Consider the following 20,358-nt stretch of genomic DNA (forward strand, 5'->3'; position numbering starts at 1 on the left):
ACCATTTCTTCCTATTTTCCACACTGGTGAGTTCCCTGAGGGAAAGTGGGGAGGCATTGAAAAGTGGGTTCGAGATCCAAGAGTGGCCATTTTCAAATGCATCCCTATAAATCTTGCTATGTGTTGATAGCTCAAACTTGAGCATGGAACAGGAAATCATGAGAGGCTAGTGAGAGTTTAGGTTAGCCTGCACATCATGGACACATGGACACAGCCTTGAACCTTTTATAGAAGGGCCACATTATTACTGCAGCAGGTGATAGAAGCCATTTTAAAAATGATTTTGATGTGAGGATCTCCCAATAATAGCGCAACATGACAGAGAGTCAGCTCCAAGAATATCCAATGCTGCATCACCTTGTTGGAGGGAAAGAGACATGTAATCTACCCAGGGGCCCAGGAGACCCTCCAGACAAACTCTGTGAAGGAAACAGGACCAGATAGCTCTGAAGGTCATTGCAGGCATCTAGCTGAAATAAGCTCAGTTCACACCATGTGCTAAGGACTGATCTTCGTTCTTGTTTGGCAGGGTCGAGGATAATTTGCTCCCACACTGGGAAGGTGGATTCTGCAGTGGCTGAATAGTTCAATCCTGGAGCCATAGACTGTGCCACAGGTTTTCCAGGTGGTATTTGATGAGGTGGTTGGGTGGGACACTCTGGATTCTGTGCTCTCTTTGCGCTGTTTATGTTTGCCCTCCGTGTGCTCTACCCAGTGACGTGCGAGGTGATTGGCGCATTCATAGATGCTTCTTCTCCAGTTTGTGCATTCTAAGGCAAATGAATCCCATGTGTCAATGGGGATGTTGTATTTATTTTTGGAGACTTTCAGAGTGTCATTGCAGTGTTTCCTCGACCCCCCCCTAGTGATCGCTTACTATTGCAGAGCTCAGGGTAGCACACTTGTTTCAGGAGTCTTGTGTCGGGCATGCGGATAATATGGCCTGCCCATTGCAGCAGGTCAAACATGACCAGTGCCTCGATACTGCGAATATCAGCCTGGGAAAGAATACTCACAGTGGTATGCCTATCTTGCCAGTGGATTTGCAGGATTTTGTGGAGGTAATGTTGGTGATATGTTTCCAGGGATTTGAGGTGTCTGTTGTACATTGGCCATGTTTCTCATCTATACAAGAGGGCAGGGATCATGGCTGGCCATGTTAAATTGCCTCTCAGTGTCCCAAGATGTGTAGGATAGGGAGATTAGTGGAGTAAATATGTGGGGTTCCGGGGATTGGGCCTGGGTAAGATGCTCTGTTGGAGAGTCGGGGCTGGCTAGATGGGCCGATCGACCACCTTCTGCGCTGTAGGAATTCTATGAGTAAGGTGGCCTGCAGATGGGGGCAGGGGGTGCCAAACCAATTTGACAGAGAACCGAAAATGCGAGTAGATTTAGTATGTTAACTATGATATGTAACCAAGAAATTAAGGAAACACATTCGTAGCTTAGAAATAAGTGAGCCAGAAATCAATAGTGAGAAGTCAATAAGGAAATTTCCTTCTCACACTGGGAGATCTGCAAGAAATCACTGAATAACCTTATAAAAAACTTAAGAAATTTATATTGAATATTATAGAAATCATAAGCTGCTTCCATGGCAACTTATTGGCTGAAAATCACAGGAATATAAGATATTCCTGATAAGGCTGAATTAACTCGTACGTAAGCCAACCAGTTGAGAAAAGATTAAAAAGAGGCTCGAGAGGGAAAAATCATTTTGGACAGGAAAGAGTTTTCTGGCGATCCATGCTGGCTTGGGCCATCTTCAAACGCAGAAAGACCCATGAAGAGCTCCCTAACACTGGACAGAAGGCTGCCATCACCAGTTACAGAGATCAACACTAAGCCACCTGTTCGTTCTTCCTCCAGAACTAGTAAACTGTTGTCACCTGTCACAGGCAACAAGATTTTCCGATCTATTTAGCTTATTCATCATTTTTAAACTGTTGCTTCTTAAAAACCTTTAAAATCACTTATCAGCTTGACCCACTTTTTGGGCAATCTGTGACTCTCCCAGAGTAGAATTTTACAATATTCTGTTCCTCACTGAAGTTCAGGCAGGAGAATTTCTCCTTGAACACCCTGGATAGATGCGGCCTTCTTTCATAGAATCCTTACAGTGCAGAAAGAGGCCATTCGGCCCATTGAGCCTACACTGACAACCATCCCATCCAAGCCCTATCCCCATAACCCCACATATTTATCCAGCCAGTCCCCCTGACACTAATAGGCAATTTAACATGGCCAATCAACCTAACCCACACATCTTTAGAGTGTTGCTGAGCATCCTGCTCTCCTTTCTTTTCTCTTTTCAAGAAACTTATTCTATGCTGTGTCATTTCCGTTCATTCTCCATGTTATGAAGTAGTCCAAAAGGGGATGCAAAATATTGCACACATGTCTAGGGTGCAAGTGATTTGTGTGAATACTTGAAGTCAGGCCCAAGTCCTTCACCAATCTCTTAAGACTTCAACAACTTTAAAGAATTCTAGAAACTACCACAGCAGCAACAGCAGTAGAAATGAATTAGCAACTAACCTAAAAATAATTGATTTTCCCATTAAATAGTGTTTGCGGAAGGTGGGGATAGGGGTGGGCTGTCCTTCGTGGTGCTAAACACATGTTCAGCAAGGTTAAGAGGGGTTATTAGCTGGTACATGCAAGTCCAAAATGGGACTGCTTGCATCAAGTCAGTATTACACGCTCATTAATGTTCCAAATGCCTATTTGGCTTACTTCTGGCATGTGCTCCATTTGTCAATGCAAGCACCCTCAAAAGGGATGCCAGAAGAGCTTGTACCAGAAGTGTGTCACAGGTGTATTCTGGAGCCCTTTGATCTTAAAAAGCAGACATTGAGGCAACACAGCCAATGATTCTTAACAGAATAGAAGAACCACTCTCTGAAGTGGCCTAACAAACCACTCAGTTGTATCTAAACTGCTAATGCTGCAATACTGAAACACACATTCTGAGAATGAATTTTTTTTTTAAAGTGAAAGATTGTTTCCATTGGTTGATTAGTCAGCAACATGAGGGTGTAGACTTAGGATTATCACTCGATCACTGTTGGAAAAGGTAACATGAATATTTTTTTCCCTTAGAGCATAATTAGAAAATGGAATTATGACTACAAGTGGGTATTGAAAAGAACATGAAAACATCATTTGAAAAGTAATTAGTTAAATATTTGACAAGGATGATGGTAATGGAATGACTGAATTGATACAGTAAAGGAGGGGGCCATTCGGCTTACCATGTCTACACTGGTCCTCTGAATAATCTAGCGAATGAGTTAGCTCCAAATGAAGAGCTGATGCAGTAGGCTAAATGGTCTCTTACTGTGCTATAAATTCTATGGGTTTTTTTGGGGCTAATTAACACCCACTCCAGTCTCACTGAAATGTAAAGTACTTTAGAATGCTTTACTATGTATTGCATGCAAATTGTTACTGATCTTACAAATCAAATTTTTCAAGATTATGTAACCATACCTGAACTGTTGGATTCTTTATTCTCCTTTTCTTCTTCTAATGAAATAAGTCTATAAAATAAAACAATAAAAAGAAGATCTGAAATTTAAATTAATGCAAATATTTTGTGAATGTTAGATCTCTGACTTGCACATATTTGGATAAATTAGACTTTAAATCTTATTGTTTATTGTGTAAATTGATGAAGATTGATATACATGAGTAATTCCAAACAATTCCCAATGTTTAGACATGTAAATTTACAATTAACACTATAAGAATATTAAAAAATAAACTCTACATGTTTGATTCTTTTAGTAACTATTTACCACAAATTAATGTCTAAAAATTAATTTGTCCAAAGTCAAATTTTAAAATTGGGTACATGTTTATAAATTTAAAAACCAATAAGTTGAGTATAATTATATATTAGATTACAGTAACAGCTAACAGATTTTAAAATGGAAATTAAATATAACAAATCAAAATTAATGGATGGCATGTATAATAATTTATTTTTCTTTCTCCTTATACACTTGGAGCATTCACAGAGTCCATGTAAATTATAGAACTGCTCCCGGTCCCACATATTACTCTCATGTTCAAACATCCGATGTAACATGTGGTTACAACAGCAAATAAAATAGTAGACATGTAACTCCTCCCAAAGCAAGATTTATGAACTTAAAATAAATTTCATAGTTTTCATTTTACAATAATATTTTAACAGTATGTTTCTGTATGGTACTGTCAGATAGCTCAACTTCAGGTACTGTAGATCGCTGTGTTTAAGTCCATGTTTAAATTTTTAAAAAATACTTCCAAAAATGGCGATCAATTTATATACAGAGCATAACATGTGAAGCGACGTTATTGGTGTAGGCGGTTGCCATTTTGAAATGTGATAAAACAGCAGGTTGAATTCAATCATGTACAATTTACAATCCTTACAGTGCAGAAGGAGGCCATTCAGCCCTTCGAGCCCACACCAACAACAATCCCACCCAGGCCCTATCCCCATAACCCCACATATTTACCCTGCTAATCTAATCCCCCAACCTACACATCTTTCGTCACTAAGGGGTAATTTAGCACGGCCAATCCACCTAACCTGCACGTCTTTGGAGTGTGGGAGGAAACCAGAGCACCCAGAGGAAACCCACAAAGACATGGGGAAGATTATTTGGAGGGATATTCTGACAGGAAATAAACTCCTTTAAAATCAGGGGTGTTTCGGGGATCCTATAACATTCACATGCTAAAAATAAATCAGTGAAGACATGAAAAACCATTTAAGCTCCAACATCTCCTGCTCACTTTGTGAAAAACATCCTCTAGTCCTTCTCAATACATTCCACTGAACTCACACACTGGTGAAAATCTCTCTCTGCAATAATAAAATATCTCTCTCTCTATATATATATATATATATATATATTGTATCTCAGACACACACTCCTTCCACTGCGGCAAATATCCTGCCCTTTTACCTTCCTCCTCTTCCAGACACACACTGGAGCTCCACAGATACCCTGTGGAACGATCGAGCTATTGGGCTGTGAAAGGCATCACTCAGCCCATTTCTGTCTCTGCCTAATGTCGACACTCTCTCTCTCGCTCTGCCCAATAATGAGCCACGGCCTTTCTTTATATTGTTTCGCTGCCCCCTACCCCCCAACCCCCTCCCCAAAGGCCAATGTCAAGTCTTCCTCCCACACCCAGTTAGAGGGGGCAATTTAAAACACACCTCCCATGCCTCCCCACCCCACCCCCGCAGTGACCAGTCAATGAGGCCACAAGGGTGTTGCTGTTTCGACCTCTCGCTAATCTCTGTGGAGTTTAGCAGCCACGCACCTCAGGAGCTGGGGGCCACTCTTTGGTACAAAGTTGCATTGAAAGATCCTGGTGAATAGGGTGTGCCCCCAGTGAGCGGCGTGTGTGTGTCTCTATCTAGGCCAGGACATGGGGAAGGACAGTTAATCTGGCGTTCCCCCATCACCCCACACCGCAGTCTCACTGAAACTCCTTTCAAAGCGAGTCCCCCCCCTCCACCTTCCCCGCTCAGATAGTGAGTGAAAACAGCCAACTCTCACATTGCTGCTTTGTGAGACCATTTATTCAAAGAGATATTCAGCAGGCGTTGCAACACGCGGAGGGGGTCATCGGGCTTGCTGTTGTCCCCGACATTCACACATTCTCTCCCCCCACCCCACCCCAATGGGGAGGGGGGGGGGGGCTGGAAGCATTCCCTCTCCCATCTCCACTGTCTTACACCCGGATAGTACCCTCTGAAATATAAACGGGGGAGGGCAGAGATGGGGGGCTTCTCCAAGCATCCAGGGGTGTCTCTCAAGCCAGCCAACTTTCTCAATCACCTCTTGGGAGGCGGAGGGAATCGACCCGAGAACCATCTTCACCTGGGAGGGAAGAAGGGAGGGGGTCGCCCTCAGGATTGCTGCTTTGTGATAAAGTACTTGAAGAATTCATAAACTGTGTGGTAAACCACTGTTAGCTTATTACCTGTATATGTGACATGCCTGGACACATCCCTGCCGGCCCTACCGAGACTCCTCCCCCCCTCGTCCAGGTATAAAGGCGACTGCTCCCCACCCCCCCTGCCTCAGTCTGGACCAGTTCATCGGCATGGGTGTGCTCCAAGTCTTTTGTTAATAAAAGCCCATTTGTTCTTGCATACAAACTAGTCTTTGCTCGACAGATGGTGCATCAATTTTATTAGCAAAAGTTTTGGGATGGAGCAGATACTAAAACCCGATAAACTCGAACTGGACCCTCAAGCTGTAGGAGCCTCTAACAGCTTCGATCACTGGCTGCGCTGTTTCGAAACTTTCCTTACCTCCTCCTCCGTCGTCCGGACTGAAACCGACAAGCTACATGTGCTCCACGCCCGGGTAAGCGATCAAGTATTCTCGATGATTCGAGATGCTGAAACTTACGAGGATGCGATCGAAATTTTAAAAGGCCAGTACAACAAACAGTCTAATGAAATCTACGCCAGACATCTTCTGGCTACTCGCAGACAACAGCCAGGAGAATCGGGTGATCAATTCCTGCGTGCGTTGCAAGCACTTGGCAGGGCCTGCAACTGCAAGACCGTAACAGCCGCCCAAAACACTGAGGACTGAATCAGAGATGCCGATGTCACGGGTATCAGGTCAAAGTATATCCGACAACGACTGCTGGAACAGGGTGGGCTGGACTTACAAAAGACTGTGGCGCTTGCCGACTCGTTAGAGGTGGCTTTCCATAATCTCGAGGCCTACACCTCCGACCACGGGGGCGCATAGTGGACACCGCAGCCGCCGCCACCTCTGTACTCGGGAGGGCCGCAGGCCTACGCCACGCCACGTCCCACCAATGACCCAACCGCTGTGGCAGCCTCCGGAGGCCCGAAGTGCTATTTCTGCGGCCTGGGGAAGCACCCCCGACAACGCTGCCCGGCGAAGGATGCGATCTGCTCCGGGTGTGGAAAGAAGGGCCATTACGTGAAGGTATGCAGAGTGAAATCGACCTCCAAGCCCAGTAGCGCCGCGTGCAAACCACGGGGGCCGCCATCTTGGGTGCCGGTAGCCGCGTGTGAGCCGTGCGGGCCGCCATCTTGGACGCTATCAGCCACGTGTGGGCCGTGCAGCCCGCCATCTTGGACGCCATCAGCCGCGTGTGGGCCACCATCTTGGATGCCATCAGCCGCGTGTGGGCCGTGTGGACCGCCATCTTGGACGCCGTCAGCCACGTGCGACTACTCGCAAAATCCAATGGTGGCTTCGATTACGCTGGACCAATCCAGGCCTCACCAACTCGCCAGGTCCATGATGGACATCGAGGTAAACGGTCGCATTACAAACTGTTTGTTTGACGGTGGGAGTACGGAGAGCTTTATTCACCCTAACACAGTGAGTCGCTACGCCCTTTCAGTACTGCCAGTGAAGCAAACGATCTCCATGGCTTCAAAGTCCCACTCAGTGGATGTCCTCGGGTACTGCGTGGCGACCCTGACTGTACGGGGCACAGTGTACAAAGATTTCAGGCTCCTCATGCTGCCACAACTCTGCGCTGCCGTACTCCTGGGGCTAGATTTCCTGTGTTACCTTAAGAGCGTCACCATGGAGTATAATTGGCCTTTTCCCCCGCTCTCCGTTTGCAATCAGCAGTTCTTAGATCGCCCACCGCGCACCACCTGTAGCCTCTCGACCTTTAAAGTTGTCCCTCCCTCACTGTTTGAAAATCTCACCCCCGATTGCAAGCCCATCGCCACCAAGAGCAGGCTGTACAGTGCTGGAGACAGAGCTTTTATCAGGTCCGAAGTACAACGGCTCCAAGGGGAGGGGATCATTGAGGCCAGTACCAGCCCCTGGAGAGCCCAGGTAGTAGTTGTTAAAACTGGGGAGAAACATCGCATGTCATTGACTACAGTCAGACCATTAACCAATACACGCAGCTGGACGCGTACCCCCTTCCCCGCATATCTGACATGGTCAATCAGATTGCGCAATATCGAGTGCTCTCCACCATCGACTTAAAATCTGCATACCACCAGCTCCCTATCCGCCCGGAGGACCGCCAATATACTGCCTTCGAGGCGGATGGCCGCCTCTATCACTTCCTTAGGGTCCCCTTTGGCATCACCAACGGGGTCTCGGTTTTCCAGCGTGAGATGGACCAAATGGTAGACCAGAACGGGCTGCGGGCCACCTTCCCTGGATAACGTCACTATCTGCGGCCATGATCAGCAGGACCACGACGCCAACCTCCACAAATTCCTCCACGCCGCCACACTCCTAAACCTATAATAAGGAGAAGTGCGGGTTCCGCACACACCGCCTCGCCATCATTGGCTGTGTTGTGGAAAACGGGGTCATCGGTCCCGATCCCGACCGCATGCGTCCCCTCCTGGAACTCACCCTCCCCACCAGCCTCAAAGCACTGAGGAGATGCCTGGGCTTCTTCTCGTATTACGCCCAGTGGGTCCCCAATTATGCAGATAAAGCCCGTCCGCTCATCAAATCCACCTATTTTCCCCTGACGGCAGAGGCCTGCCTGGCCTTCAACCGCATCAAAGCAGACATCGCGAAGGCCATGATGCACGCTGTAGACAAATCCATCCCGTTCCAGGTGGAGAGCGATGCGTCTGACTTCGCCCTAGCCGCCACCCTTAACCAGGTGGGCAGACCCGTGGCCTTCTTCTCCCGAACCCTCCAAGGCCCTGAAGTTCGACACTCCTCTGTCGAAAAGGAGGCCCAAGCCATAGTGGAAGCTGTACGGCACTGGCGCCACTACTTCGCTGGTAAACGATTCACCCTACTCACAGACCAATGGTCAGTTGCATTCATGTTTAATAACACGCAGCGGGGCAAGATCAAAAACGATAAAATATTGAGGTGGAGAATCGAGCTCTCCACCTACAATTATGACATCTTATACCGGCCCGGGAAGCTCAATGAGCCCCCAGATGCCCTGTCCCGGGGAATATGCAAGAAGTCTCACAACACCAGGTTAAAGTCCAACAGGTTTATTTGGTAGCAAATACCATAAGCTTTCGGAGCGCTGCCCCTTCGTCAGATGGAGTGGACAGAGACACAGAAATCAAGTTACAGAATACTAATTAGAATGCAAATCTCTACAGCCAGCCAGGTCTTAAAGGTACAGATAATGTGGGTGGAGGGAACATTAAACACAGGTTAAAGAGATGTGTATTGTCTCCAGACAGAACAGCTAGTAGGGGAATATGTGCCAGTGCACAAATAGACCAATTGCAGACTCTCCACAATGACCTCTGCCACCCGGAGGTCACCAGGTTTTTTCACTTCATTAAAGCCCGTAACCTGCCCTACTCCATTGAGGAAGTCAGGTCTATAACCAGACACTGCCAGGTCTGCGCAGAGTGCAAGCCGCACTTCTATCGGCCAGACAGAGCACACCTCATAAAAGCCACCCGCCCTTTCGAACGCCTAAGCGTTGACTTCAAAGGCCCCCTCCCCTCTTCTGACTGCAACATATACTTCCTCAACGTCATTGACGAATATTCACGTTTCCCCTTCGCTATTCCCTGCCCGGATATGACCTCGGCCACTGTTGTCAGGGCCCTGCACAGCCTCTTCACCCTGTTCGGTTTCCCTAGCTATATTCATAGCAACCGGGGATCCTCCTTTATGAGTGATGAGTTGCGACAGTACCTGCTCTCCAAAGGCATAGCCTCGAGTAGGACCACCAGCTACAACCCCAGGGGGAACGGACAGGTAGAGAGGGAGAACGCGACAGTCTGGAAGGCCGTTTTACTAGCTCTGAGATCTAAAGGTCTTCCAGTCACCCACTGGCAAGAGGTCCTCCCTGATGCACTACACTCGATTAGATCACTCCTTTGCACAGCTACCAATGCTACCCCTCATGAAAGAATGTTTGTTTTGCCCAGAAAGTCCTCCTCGGGGACCTCACTACCGTCGTGGCTGATGTCCCCAGGCCCTGTCCTGCTCCGGAAGCACATGAGGACCCATAAGTCAAACCCCCTGGTCGAAAGGGTCCAACTCCTCCATGCCAACCCCCAATATGCCTATGTGGCGTACCCCGACAGGCGGGAGGACACCGTCTCCATTCGAGACCTGGCACCCGCAGATGCCCCAGGGACCACTACGACCCACAACCCCACACCCCCAACTTTGTCCATACAGCATCAGGGCCACAGCACGCTCCCCTAGCCCCTGTATACAGCACACCTGAGCCCCAGGAGCCACCACCATGCACCTGACAATCTGAAGGGACTACAGATGACTCGAGCGACTACGACCTGGCGCATGAACCAACACCGCGGCCACCTGAACCGACACCACAACCGGCACTACGGCGGTCGCAGCGGCAGATCAAACCCCCAGAGAGACTAAATTTGTAATTCTGTAAATATCGTTCCACCCACCTCACCCCCGCCGGACTCTTTTTTAAAACAGGGGGTGAATGTGGTAAACCACTGTTAGCTTATTACCTGTATATGTGACATGCCTGGACACATCCCTGCCGGCCTTACCCGAGACTCCTCCCCCCCCTGGTCCAGGTATAAAGGCGACTGCTCCCCACCCCCCGCCTCAGTCTGAACCAGTTCATCGGCATGGGTGTGCTCCAAGTCTTTTGCTAATAAAAGCCTATTTGTTCTTGCGTACAAACTAGTCTTTGCTCGATTGATGGTGCATCAAACTGACCAACAGATGGCGGTGGAGGGCATCTGGTAAATGACACGGGCTTGCACGCCCTTAAAGTAGGCGGGCAGGCCTCCGATTTGGTAGACGGTCCTGATGGCATTGGCCATGCCAGAGAGGTGCCCGCCTCTCCTCCTCAGCGCCCCCAGCTTCAGATTCTCCTGGGTGTTGAGCAGCGTCTTGCACACGTCCAGCGGGGTGGTGGTGGCCACCGCGGTGGCCCCGGCCAGAGCCCCCGAGACCATGTGCGAGGAGGGGTTGTAATGACGGCACGGATTGAGTTGCTCCTGCATGAACTCGTAGGTGATGAAGTGGATGGCCTGGAACGGCACATTCATGGTCAGCTGGGTGGTGTAGCTGCGGTAAAACGCTCGGATCCCCTCCGACCTCCGCACCAGCCGGATGCATTGCAGGACCCCCGTGTACGGGGGAGTTAAACATCTGCATCCGCTGCTTGACAGCTTCAGCTGGCGTCATGACAGCATCGTGTATCAGGGTTGCTCAACCTCCAGCGACACCGTTTGCTCAGTGACTACTGCCACCGTTACCGATGGCATCACTTAATGTCCTTTTCTTTTTCTCTTAGCTGGAAAAGTACATCACGTGAGCGGGTCCTGCACCAAGCACCATTGCATTCAGTCCTCGAAAAGGTCTCCAGTGGCCCTCTGTGTGTATTATTCGCAGCAGGCCGTCAAATACATTCTTGTACTGCGCCTTAGGATTAGGCTGTAGACTCTGCATGCGTATCTTAGAGTGGTAGTAATGGCAGCACCAATATTCAATTAACAACCACACATCAGTCTCTGCCATTGGCAGTATGTAACTGGACATCCGTTTTTTGGTAAGCTTTACTGAAGACTTCTTCTCTGCTGCGGGATGTTACCATGTAGACAGATGGTTGCTCATTAATCCGGGATAATGGTCAAAGAGTTCTTCCGATTCAGAGCTGAAAGAACCACCAACATGACAGTTGTAAGTCCAGATGCGATGTCCATCAAACTTGCAGCGACATTTCACAACATTATTGCTGTAGTCTGACTCCACCACCTCATAGCTGGGATTGATGATGACCTGAAGAATGTACTCTAAAACTATTACTCTAAACTATTCTAAAAGGATAGTTTGAACCACTGTCATAACATTTTTAAAACCATTACATTCCTTGTCTTTAGCATCCGATGCAGAGAGTTCATCAAATTCATACCGAGTCACTTTGGCTATGACATTAAGGATCCCACTATGTGGCATTTTTAGTTTTACAATCGTTCCACTATAACAAATCATATCCCTCCCATCCATTGAATTGGATATTCGGCATTTTTTGAAATGATCTGATGACAATTTCTGCATTAATAGCATCTCACGATTTGATGACAAAACCACAAAGAACTTTAAATGGGGCAGCATGCAACTTTCAACTCATTTTCAAAGTTTTCTCCACCAACTATCCACCTATTACACTCGGTACTAACATGATTCTAGAATGGCTTATTGAGGCACAGACCCAACGATTGAACAATGGATGTTAGATCCTCTGATATAACAGCAACTTGAGCGTTATTTCTTCACACGCATCCCTTGATCACATCAGTTATATGGGAACTGAACATGTCCCACGTTAATAAGCTACATTCTTTGCATAGGCAACCTGGACACTATTCCATGCATTATTAATCCACAACTTCACTCCAAATTCAAACATTTAACTGGCATAGAAATTCCTACAGGGAGTTGGTTTTATGTTTGAAAATGATCATAAACTTTAACTTCGTTCGGTTGACCATGCAGGTTAGTAGCAACATGAAGCTTATCTTCTCATGTTCTGTGATTTTCACTAGAACTGTTTGCAAACTTCCCCAGTCCACAGTTCAGTTGCTGGACATATCAAAATGCATAGGCACTTCATCCAGTTGCTGATGTGACAGAATGGGCACTCATGTTTTTGCGATTGCCTGATGATGAATCAATGGAAACTGGTAATTTTGGCAGCAAGGTCTTTTGACAATCTCTGAGCAAATTGGTCTTTTCCTTCAACTAAATGCATTAGGAGTTATGTATGGGGGTGATTTTAGTTTGCAGTATATATTGGACAAATGACATGTAGGCCATCTGCCTTGCCTGTTTGTGTTGGTGATCTGGGCCCAATGAAATACAAGCACTGAGCTACTCCAGTCACATTGTGTAGAGGCAGATCTCTATTTGGGAGGGTCTGCCACTTAAAACCAGCCTTCACCTCGTAAAAGGGAGCCACAGTTTTCATTTGTGATGTGTGTAAAGCACGTTGTATAGTAGCAGGCATGATGTCAATGGTCAGGGCACCCTGATTTTCAGGCACTATGGTGTCTGATTAACATTTCCACTCCATCTGACGAAGGAGCAGCGCTCCGAAAGCTTATGGTATTTGCTACCAAATAAACCTGTTGGACTTTAACCTGGTGTTGTGAGACTTCTTACTGTGTTCATTAAAGAAGTCAGGGCCAGAAGTTGTGGTGCCCGGGGGGCGGGGGGGGGGGGGGGTCCTGTTTCCCTTGGGAAGCAGACAGGTTCCACAACCAGCAAGTCAATATGCCTAGAAGGAGATAATTGAGCAAGTCAGCGCTAGTGACATCACTGCCAAGATTTTGTCAGAGGATTGTATAGCATCATTGAACATAGCCCTGCAACACCACACTTATCCCCAATGGCTACCAACTCGTCCCATCTCCAATACACAAATCTCTCTTTCAATCACAGCAGGGCACTGCACTCCACCTATTTCTGCTTACACCCAACACCTTTCAAAGGTGTATTTTTCATTTGGATTTGAATTAATTTTGTTATTTTTTGTTAATTTCTTTGATATTTAAAGTGTATACATTTTCTTTCATTTAATGACTTGCCCCATTTGTACACATCTGTTTCTTTCTCTCAGAGTGCACACACTATACCTGACATATCTTCACAACTCTTTCATATGCAACACATTAATCTGGTCTCATTTCTTTGCTGGTCAAGCTTGTATACAAAGGCAGAAGAAACTGGGTGATGCAATCATGTTCCAAACTCTCAATCCAAAGTAGGATGGCACCATTGACACTATTGGTGGGTCACAAGCAGTGAAAGTTATGAGAAGTAGAAAGCACAGCAGCTGGCTGTGTTTTCATTTTTCTTCCTTAACACTTTCCAGCTAACTAACTAACTGATTAACTGACTAATAAAAACACACCCTAGACCTTATCTCAGAACTCTCAACACTTTCTTGAAGGACTGCAAAGAATCAGTTTTCATATTCACCTCTCAATCCAGTTCTTTAGGACAACCACCCTTTGAAAAAGCCAAATATCTACATGTAACTGCTTTCTCAATCTATTGTATCGTCCCATTGAAATACTTCCAACACTATCTACTTATATTTTGTTGACAGTCTTAATCATTTTAAATGCCTGAATCAGTTCCCTTTTTACACCTGAGCCTCTTGAAGGAATCTAAACCCAAAACAGAGAGACAGTTCTGACTTTGAGTGATTGTGAAAGAGACAGTTTCAGTTCACTTCAATGTTACACACTTCTTCCAATTCTCATTTTCAGGATGTGTTACGTTGGCTGATCCAATATTGTTTACTTTACCCTATTAGCCAATTGCTATATTTCCCCCTTAAAGTCTACCTTCATAGCTCAATGTTCTCAGTTTGGAAGTGATGCTTGTTGTCTTTCTCTTTTTCCATAGTCTTCAAAATTCCACAAAGTGAATTACATCCTATTTGCATTCATGAGCCCGGAGTTGAGCTGCTGGAATTTTCCAGTCAGCCTCCAGGGTCTGTAGGCAGAGGGGGCCAGTTTAGGTGCACCTGGATGAAAGTAGGTGTGGGGGAGTGGTGAGGTTTGATCAGCACTCTAGGCAGGTCTGACTGTCCAATGATGCCTGGGAGCCAAGGCTCCTTCAACAGCACCTTTCAAATCTCTCTACTGTCTTGAAGGACAATTAATGCCATTATTTTGCTAATAATTGGAATGAGGCCAATAGACTGATGGTTAGTAGAGGTAGATCTATTCTGATATTTGTTAATAGGACTTACCTTGGCAATCTTCTATTTACCAGCTTATAGCTGTACTGGAAGAGCTCAGAGAGGGGCGCGACTAGGTTTGGTCCACCACTCGTCAGCATAAATGTCGCAGTCTTTTACCTTGGCAAACTTTCTGGAGTGCTGAATTATTTTTCATGTGACAATCTTTTCATTTGAGAAACCACAATCACTTGTCTGATATCTATTTTTTAATCCAGCTTTTGAGGAGAGTGCCTATCATATTCAAATCTGGTATTTTTCTCCTTGCATATCTCAAGGGCAGTGTTAGAAAAGGAAGCTATCCACCATCCCTCATCAGAACTGGTGAACTCCTGGCCCATTTCAACATGATGCACACTAAAGAAAGAGGTATTTACCAATCTGCAGACAACATGGAAGTATATTTAGTTTTAATGATTGTGCCAATATATTTATACCCTGCACAGGACATCCAGTCCTCCTCCCGCTTCTGCATTCCTGATATTTAATGCAAATCAGGCTGGGAGTGCACCATCTATATCCAGAAAACCTGGTAAAACATTAAGTTCACTTCTGCAAAAATACATATGTTGCTCATTTGTTCAGAGTGCAATTTCAGCCCTGCAGTAAAATTATTAGGAAATGGAAGCATTGGCATCCTGAAGAATTTGAGGCAGAATCCTTTCCTTCAACCTTAAGTCTTGAAACAGCAAGAATGAGATCATAAGCATGGAACTATTTTATAATTTTATAGTCCAGCTGAACTTTGCTCCTTTTCCTTAAAATATATCAACGATGGTCTCCAACTTACTCATTATCCTTATCACATGCATCCTTTGCCACATCAACCTTTGCATCATTATCTTCCTGTGATGCTTGCTCTATTAATTTGTTTACAGGTCCTTGCAAAATCTGTAAATAGAAATGTAATTATTTTAAAATTACATGGCATTCACAGAACATTATACGTTTATTGGAACTTGCAATTTGCCACATGTTTTGGTTCAAAGTAATGCATCATTGAATCAATGCAATAAAAAACATTTATTGTCTTCAGAGAGTATATTTTATAACAGAAGATATTCGATAGAAATGTGACCGTGAAAGTGAATTTTAGTGGCCCCATTACCTCACTTTTGCCTTGCACCATGATCTCTTTTTCTAATTTAATCTTCCCTTGTTTCCATCTAACATGGATCTTCCCTTTTGCTTTTAAACCCTGTTTGCCATTTCCCTGCCACTCGATTGCTTGAAAACTTTTTCCAGTTCTAATGAAAAAGGTCTTGGACCCGAAACACAGGGCAGGAGTTCCTCTGCAAGTTTCAGCACCCTCATATCACCCCCCACACCATTCCCATCCCCAACCCCTGAGTATTGGGGCTGCCAATTTTCCAGTGCTTGACAGCCTCTTGGAAGCCCACCTGCCATCCTTAATTGGATGAGGCTGTGGCTGCCTCCTCTAAAATTTCCCTCTGGGTCTCTCAGTCTGCATTTGTGCATTCCTAAAACGTGTTTGATCCCAATGGCAGCATCAGGACCTGGGAGCAAAACTCCTGCCTGTTCCTTTTATCTATTCGACCAAACCTTTCATAATTTTAATGACTTCCATTAGATTATCTTTCAGCCTCCTCCTTTTTAGAGAAAAGGAACTGAGACAGTTTTCCTGATGGACATAACCTCACAGTTCTAATGTCATCTTTGTAAAACTTTTTTGCAGTGCCTCTCCGTTCTTTTCATAATATGGAAATCAGAACATGGTCTAACCAAGGTTCAATAAGGGTTTAGGGCAGCTTTTCTACTTTTCATATTTATCCCGGAGGTCTCGTGGCACAGTGGTAGCATCCTTACCTCTAGACCAGAAGGTCTGGGTTCAACTCCAACACTAAGACTTATGGCCATGGAAGGAGCGTTCATAATGCTAATAATCAACTCGGGAATCTTTCCACCATTTTCACACTGTTCCCCAAAGGGAAAAAAGTGTGAGAAGATGTGCTAACAAAATTCTATCCCTTCAGATATAACACTAGTCCTTGGTTTTGCAAAGTTTTTTTCCAGTTATTTTTGTATTTGTGTCCCTGGATCTCTTGCTCCTCTACTCGATAATAAAAATGACTTCCTTATTTTTGTTACCATAATATTAAACTTCATATTTATCCATGTTTAAGTATATGCCCAGTCTGCAAGCAGTATGTGATTAACTCACATCCATTCACTGCATTAAGTTCATGCTGCCTGCTGTTTTAAATGGTTACTCTGAATACCCAGCATTACATGCATTGTTCACTGGCTGCACACATCAGCAGTTGGCCCAGCACTGCCATTGGTCAACACTACTTGAAAACAGCTGCATGTCTTTAATGGGAATGATATTATTTTTGCAATAAGTGCTGGGAATTTTGAAATCTGACAAGATCTGTCAAAGTGAATGCAATAATCAAATGGCATATCTGACCAACAGTGAGAGTAGCTTCATCCACTGCTCAGTTCAGTGCACCTCTATCACCAACAATCTCTATTCATCAGTACTCAACCCTAAACTTCAATGGTCTGAGTGTTGCAGAAGAATCTCAAATTGCCGCTATCGTGGCTCTGCATACCACTGTTCAAGGGCCTTTCAGGGTGTCGCAGAAGTCCATAAATTTAATCCCCAACAGATCATTCGGATTTCTGAGACATCGCCCCACGAGGATGGCAGTAGCTCCATGGAACACACATCTGCTGTCCGCTCTCAATGCGACCGCATATGTGCATTCTCCTCTGCCATTCCACCAGTGCCTTCACTGTTATTGGTCAGCTAGTTAGCCCAGACTGGTAGAGCCCAACCTTGAAGTTGTCCCTGAAGGTCATACACAGTCTCCTCAATGGAAAGTGAGCAGCCTTCACCACCCATACTACAGGCACTGGACAAGCGACTTGCAGGAGCAATAGCGTGGGCAAAGGCATGTGGAAGATGGGCTCTAGAGGAATGCTCAAGGGTGATTGGTTTAATTTTGTATGATTATACAATAAAAGTGTATTGATTAAATTGGATTGGAATAGGCTTTTTTCCAGTGGATTTATTTTTATGTTGTCAGAAAGAAGACAATGTGACATCAATGACAGAGGCAAGGTAAAGAGTGCAATGTTGCTGGTGTGTGGAGGGATACATTGCATTGTGGTTACTGCCCATGATGTAGCGTAACCTCCATTCCTCTTCCTCCACTTCCAGTTACAATTCAGCTCCAGCTTCTCTGCTTCTGGTCTGATAGATGTTGGAAAGGATTGTTCCCTCATAATGGTAAGATCGCACAGCTTGTAGCATGCTACCACAAATCTCAATACCCACCCAGCTAATTACGGAAGACTTCTCCAGATTGGTCTAGGCAGTGAGAACATTGCTTAAGAACACCCAAGGTGTGCTTTGTACTGTTGCTTGTGGTAGCATGGCTCTGATTGTAGGCCTGCACATTTCAGGTTGATGACGTTTCATCAGAATAGAAGGAAGAGGGAGGCCAGCAGAAAGGGATAGGGACAAGAAGAACAAAAGTGGAAGTCTGTGATAGGGTCGAATGCAGGAAAGATCAACTAAGAAAAGGTTTCATGATACAAAAGCCAACGAGAGTGATATAGATAGAAAGAAAAAGACAAATGTTGTGTCCAGATGAGGGATGAATGGCTAGACATGTGCCATCAGAATGCAACTGAGGATAAAGAAAGGAAGAAGCTAACAAAAAAATCAAACAGAACAAGATGGAACAAAGAACAAAGAACAATACAGCACAGGAACAGGCCCTTCGGCCCTCCAAGCCCGCGCTGTTCCCTGGTCCAAACTAGACCATTCTTTTGTATCCCTCCATTCCCACTCCGTTCATGTGGCTATCTAGATAAATCTTAAATGTCCCCAGTGTGTCCGCCTCCACCACCTTGCCCGGCAGTGCATTCCAGGCCCCCACCACCCTCTGTGTAAAATACGTCCTTCTGATATCCGTGTTAAACCTCCTCCCCCTCACCTTGAACCAATGACCCCTCGTGAACGTCAGCACGGACCTGGGAAAAAGCTTCCCACTGTTCACCCTATCTATGCCTTTCCTAATTTTATACACCTCTATTAGGTCACCCCTCATCCTCCGTCTTTCCAATGAGAACCCCAGTTTACCCAATCTCTCCTCATAACTAAGCCCTTCCATACCAGGCAACATCCTGGTAAACCTCCTCTGCACTCTCTCTGAAGCCTCCACGTCCTTCTGGTAGCGTGGCGACCAGAACTGGGCGCAGTATTCCAAATGCGGCCGAACCAACGTTCTATACAACTGCAACATCAGACCCCAACTTTTATACTCTATGCCCCGTCCTATAAAGGCAAGCATGCTATATGCCTTATTCACTACCTTCTCCACCTGTGACGTCACCTGCAAGGATCTGTGGACTTGCACACCCAGGTCCCTCTGCGTATCTACACCTTTTATGGTTCTGCCATTTATCGTATAGCTCCCCGCTACGTTAGTTCTACCAAAATGCATCACTTCGCATTTATCTGGACTGAACTCCATCTGCCATTTCTTTGCCCAAATTTCCAGCCTATCTATATCCTTCTGTAGCCTCTGACATTGCTCCTCACTATCTGCAAGTCCAGCCATTTTCGTGTCGTCCGCAAACTTACCGATCACTCCAGTTACACCTTCTTCCAGATCGCTTATATAAATCACAAACAGCAGAGGTCCCAATACAGAGCCCTGCGGAACACCACTAGTCACAGGCATCCAGCCGGAAAAAGACCCTTCCACTACCACCCTCTGTCTTCTGTGACCAAGCCAGTTCTCCACCCATCTAGCCACCTCCCCCTTTATCCCATGAGATCCAACCTTTTGCACCAACCTACCATGAGGGACTTTGTCAAACGCTTTACTAAAGTCCATATAGACGACATCCACGGCCCTTCCCTCGTCAACCATTCTAGTCACTTCTTCAAAAAACTCCACCAGGTTAGTGAGGCATGACCTCCCTCTCACAAAACCATGCTGACTATCGTTAATGAGTTTATTCCTTTCTAAATGCGCATACATCCTATCTTTAAGAATCCCCTCCAACAACTTCCCTACCACGGACGTCAAGCTCACCGGCCTATAATTTCCCGGGTTATCCTTCCTACCCTTCTTAAATAACGGGACCACATTAGCTATCCTCCAATCCTCTGGGACCTCACCTGTGTCCAGTGACGAGACAAAGATTTGTGTCAGAGGCCCAGCGATTTCATCTCTCGTCTCCCTGAGCAGCCTTGGATAGATTCCATCAGGCCCTGGGGATTTGTCAGTCTTTATATTCCCTAAAAAACCTAACACTTCCTCCCTTGTAATGGAGATTTTCTCTAACGTGTCAACACTCCCCTCCGAGACACTCCCAGTCAACACATCCCTCTCCTTTGTGAATACCGACGCAAAGTATTCAGTTAGGATCTCCCCTACTTCTTTGGGCTCTAAGCATAATTCCCCACTTTTGTCCGAGAGGTCCAATTTTTTCCCTGACAACCCTTTTGTTCCTAACATATGAATAAAATGCCTTGGGATTCTCCTTAATCCTGTCTGCCAAGGACATTTCGTGACCCCTTTTTGCCCTTCTAATTCCTCGTTTGAGTTCTTTCCTACTTTCTTTGTATTCCTCCAGAGCTCCCTCCGTTTTTAGCTGCCT

The 20,358-nt window shown here is 45.7% G+C and overlaps 1 protein-coding gene and 1 pseudogene across 2 annotated transcripts in view; both read right to left on the reverse strand.

Annotated features, from left to right (window-relative positions):
- The window catches only part of ica1 (islet cell autoantigen 1), a 146,094-nt gene that overhangs the window by 48,333 nt on the left and 77,403 nt on the right, over nucleotides 1-20,358 (reverse strand). For both annotated transcript variants that reach the window (XM_078228018.1, XM_078228011.1), the window contains exons 7-8: nucleotides 15,506-15,606; nucleotides 3,493-3,542 (exon numbers count right to left, since the gene is read on the reverse strand). In XM_078228018.1, coding sequence (XP_078084144.1) covers nucleotides 3,493-3,542; nucleotides 15,506-15,606 — 151 coding nt within the window. The remainder of the gene's footprint in view (nucleotides 1-3,492; nucleotides 3,543-15,505; nucleotides 15,607-20,358) is intronic.
- LOC144503553 (mitoferrin-1-like) lies at nucleotides 5,918-11,414 on the reverse strand (annotated as a pseudogene).

Source organism: Mustelus asterias, chromosome 2, assembly GCF_964213995.1.
Source record: "Mustelus asterias chromosome 2, sMusAst1.hap1.1, whole genome shotgun sequence".
In the NCBI taxonomy this organism is placed as follows: Eukaryota; Metazoa; Chordata; class Chondrichthyes; order Carcharhiniformes; family Triakidae; genus Mustelus; species Mustelus asterias.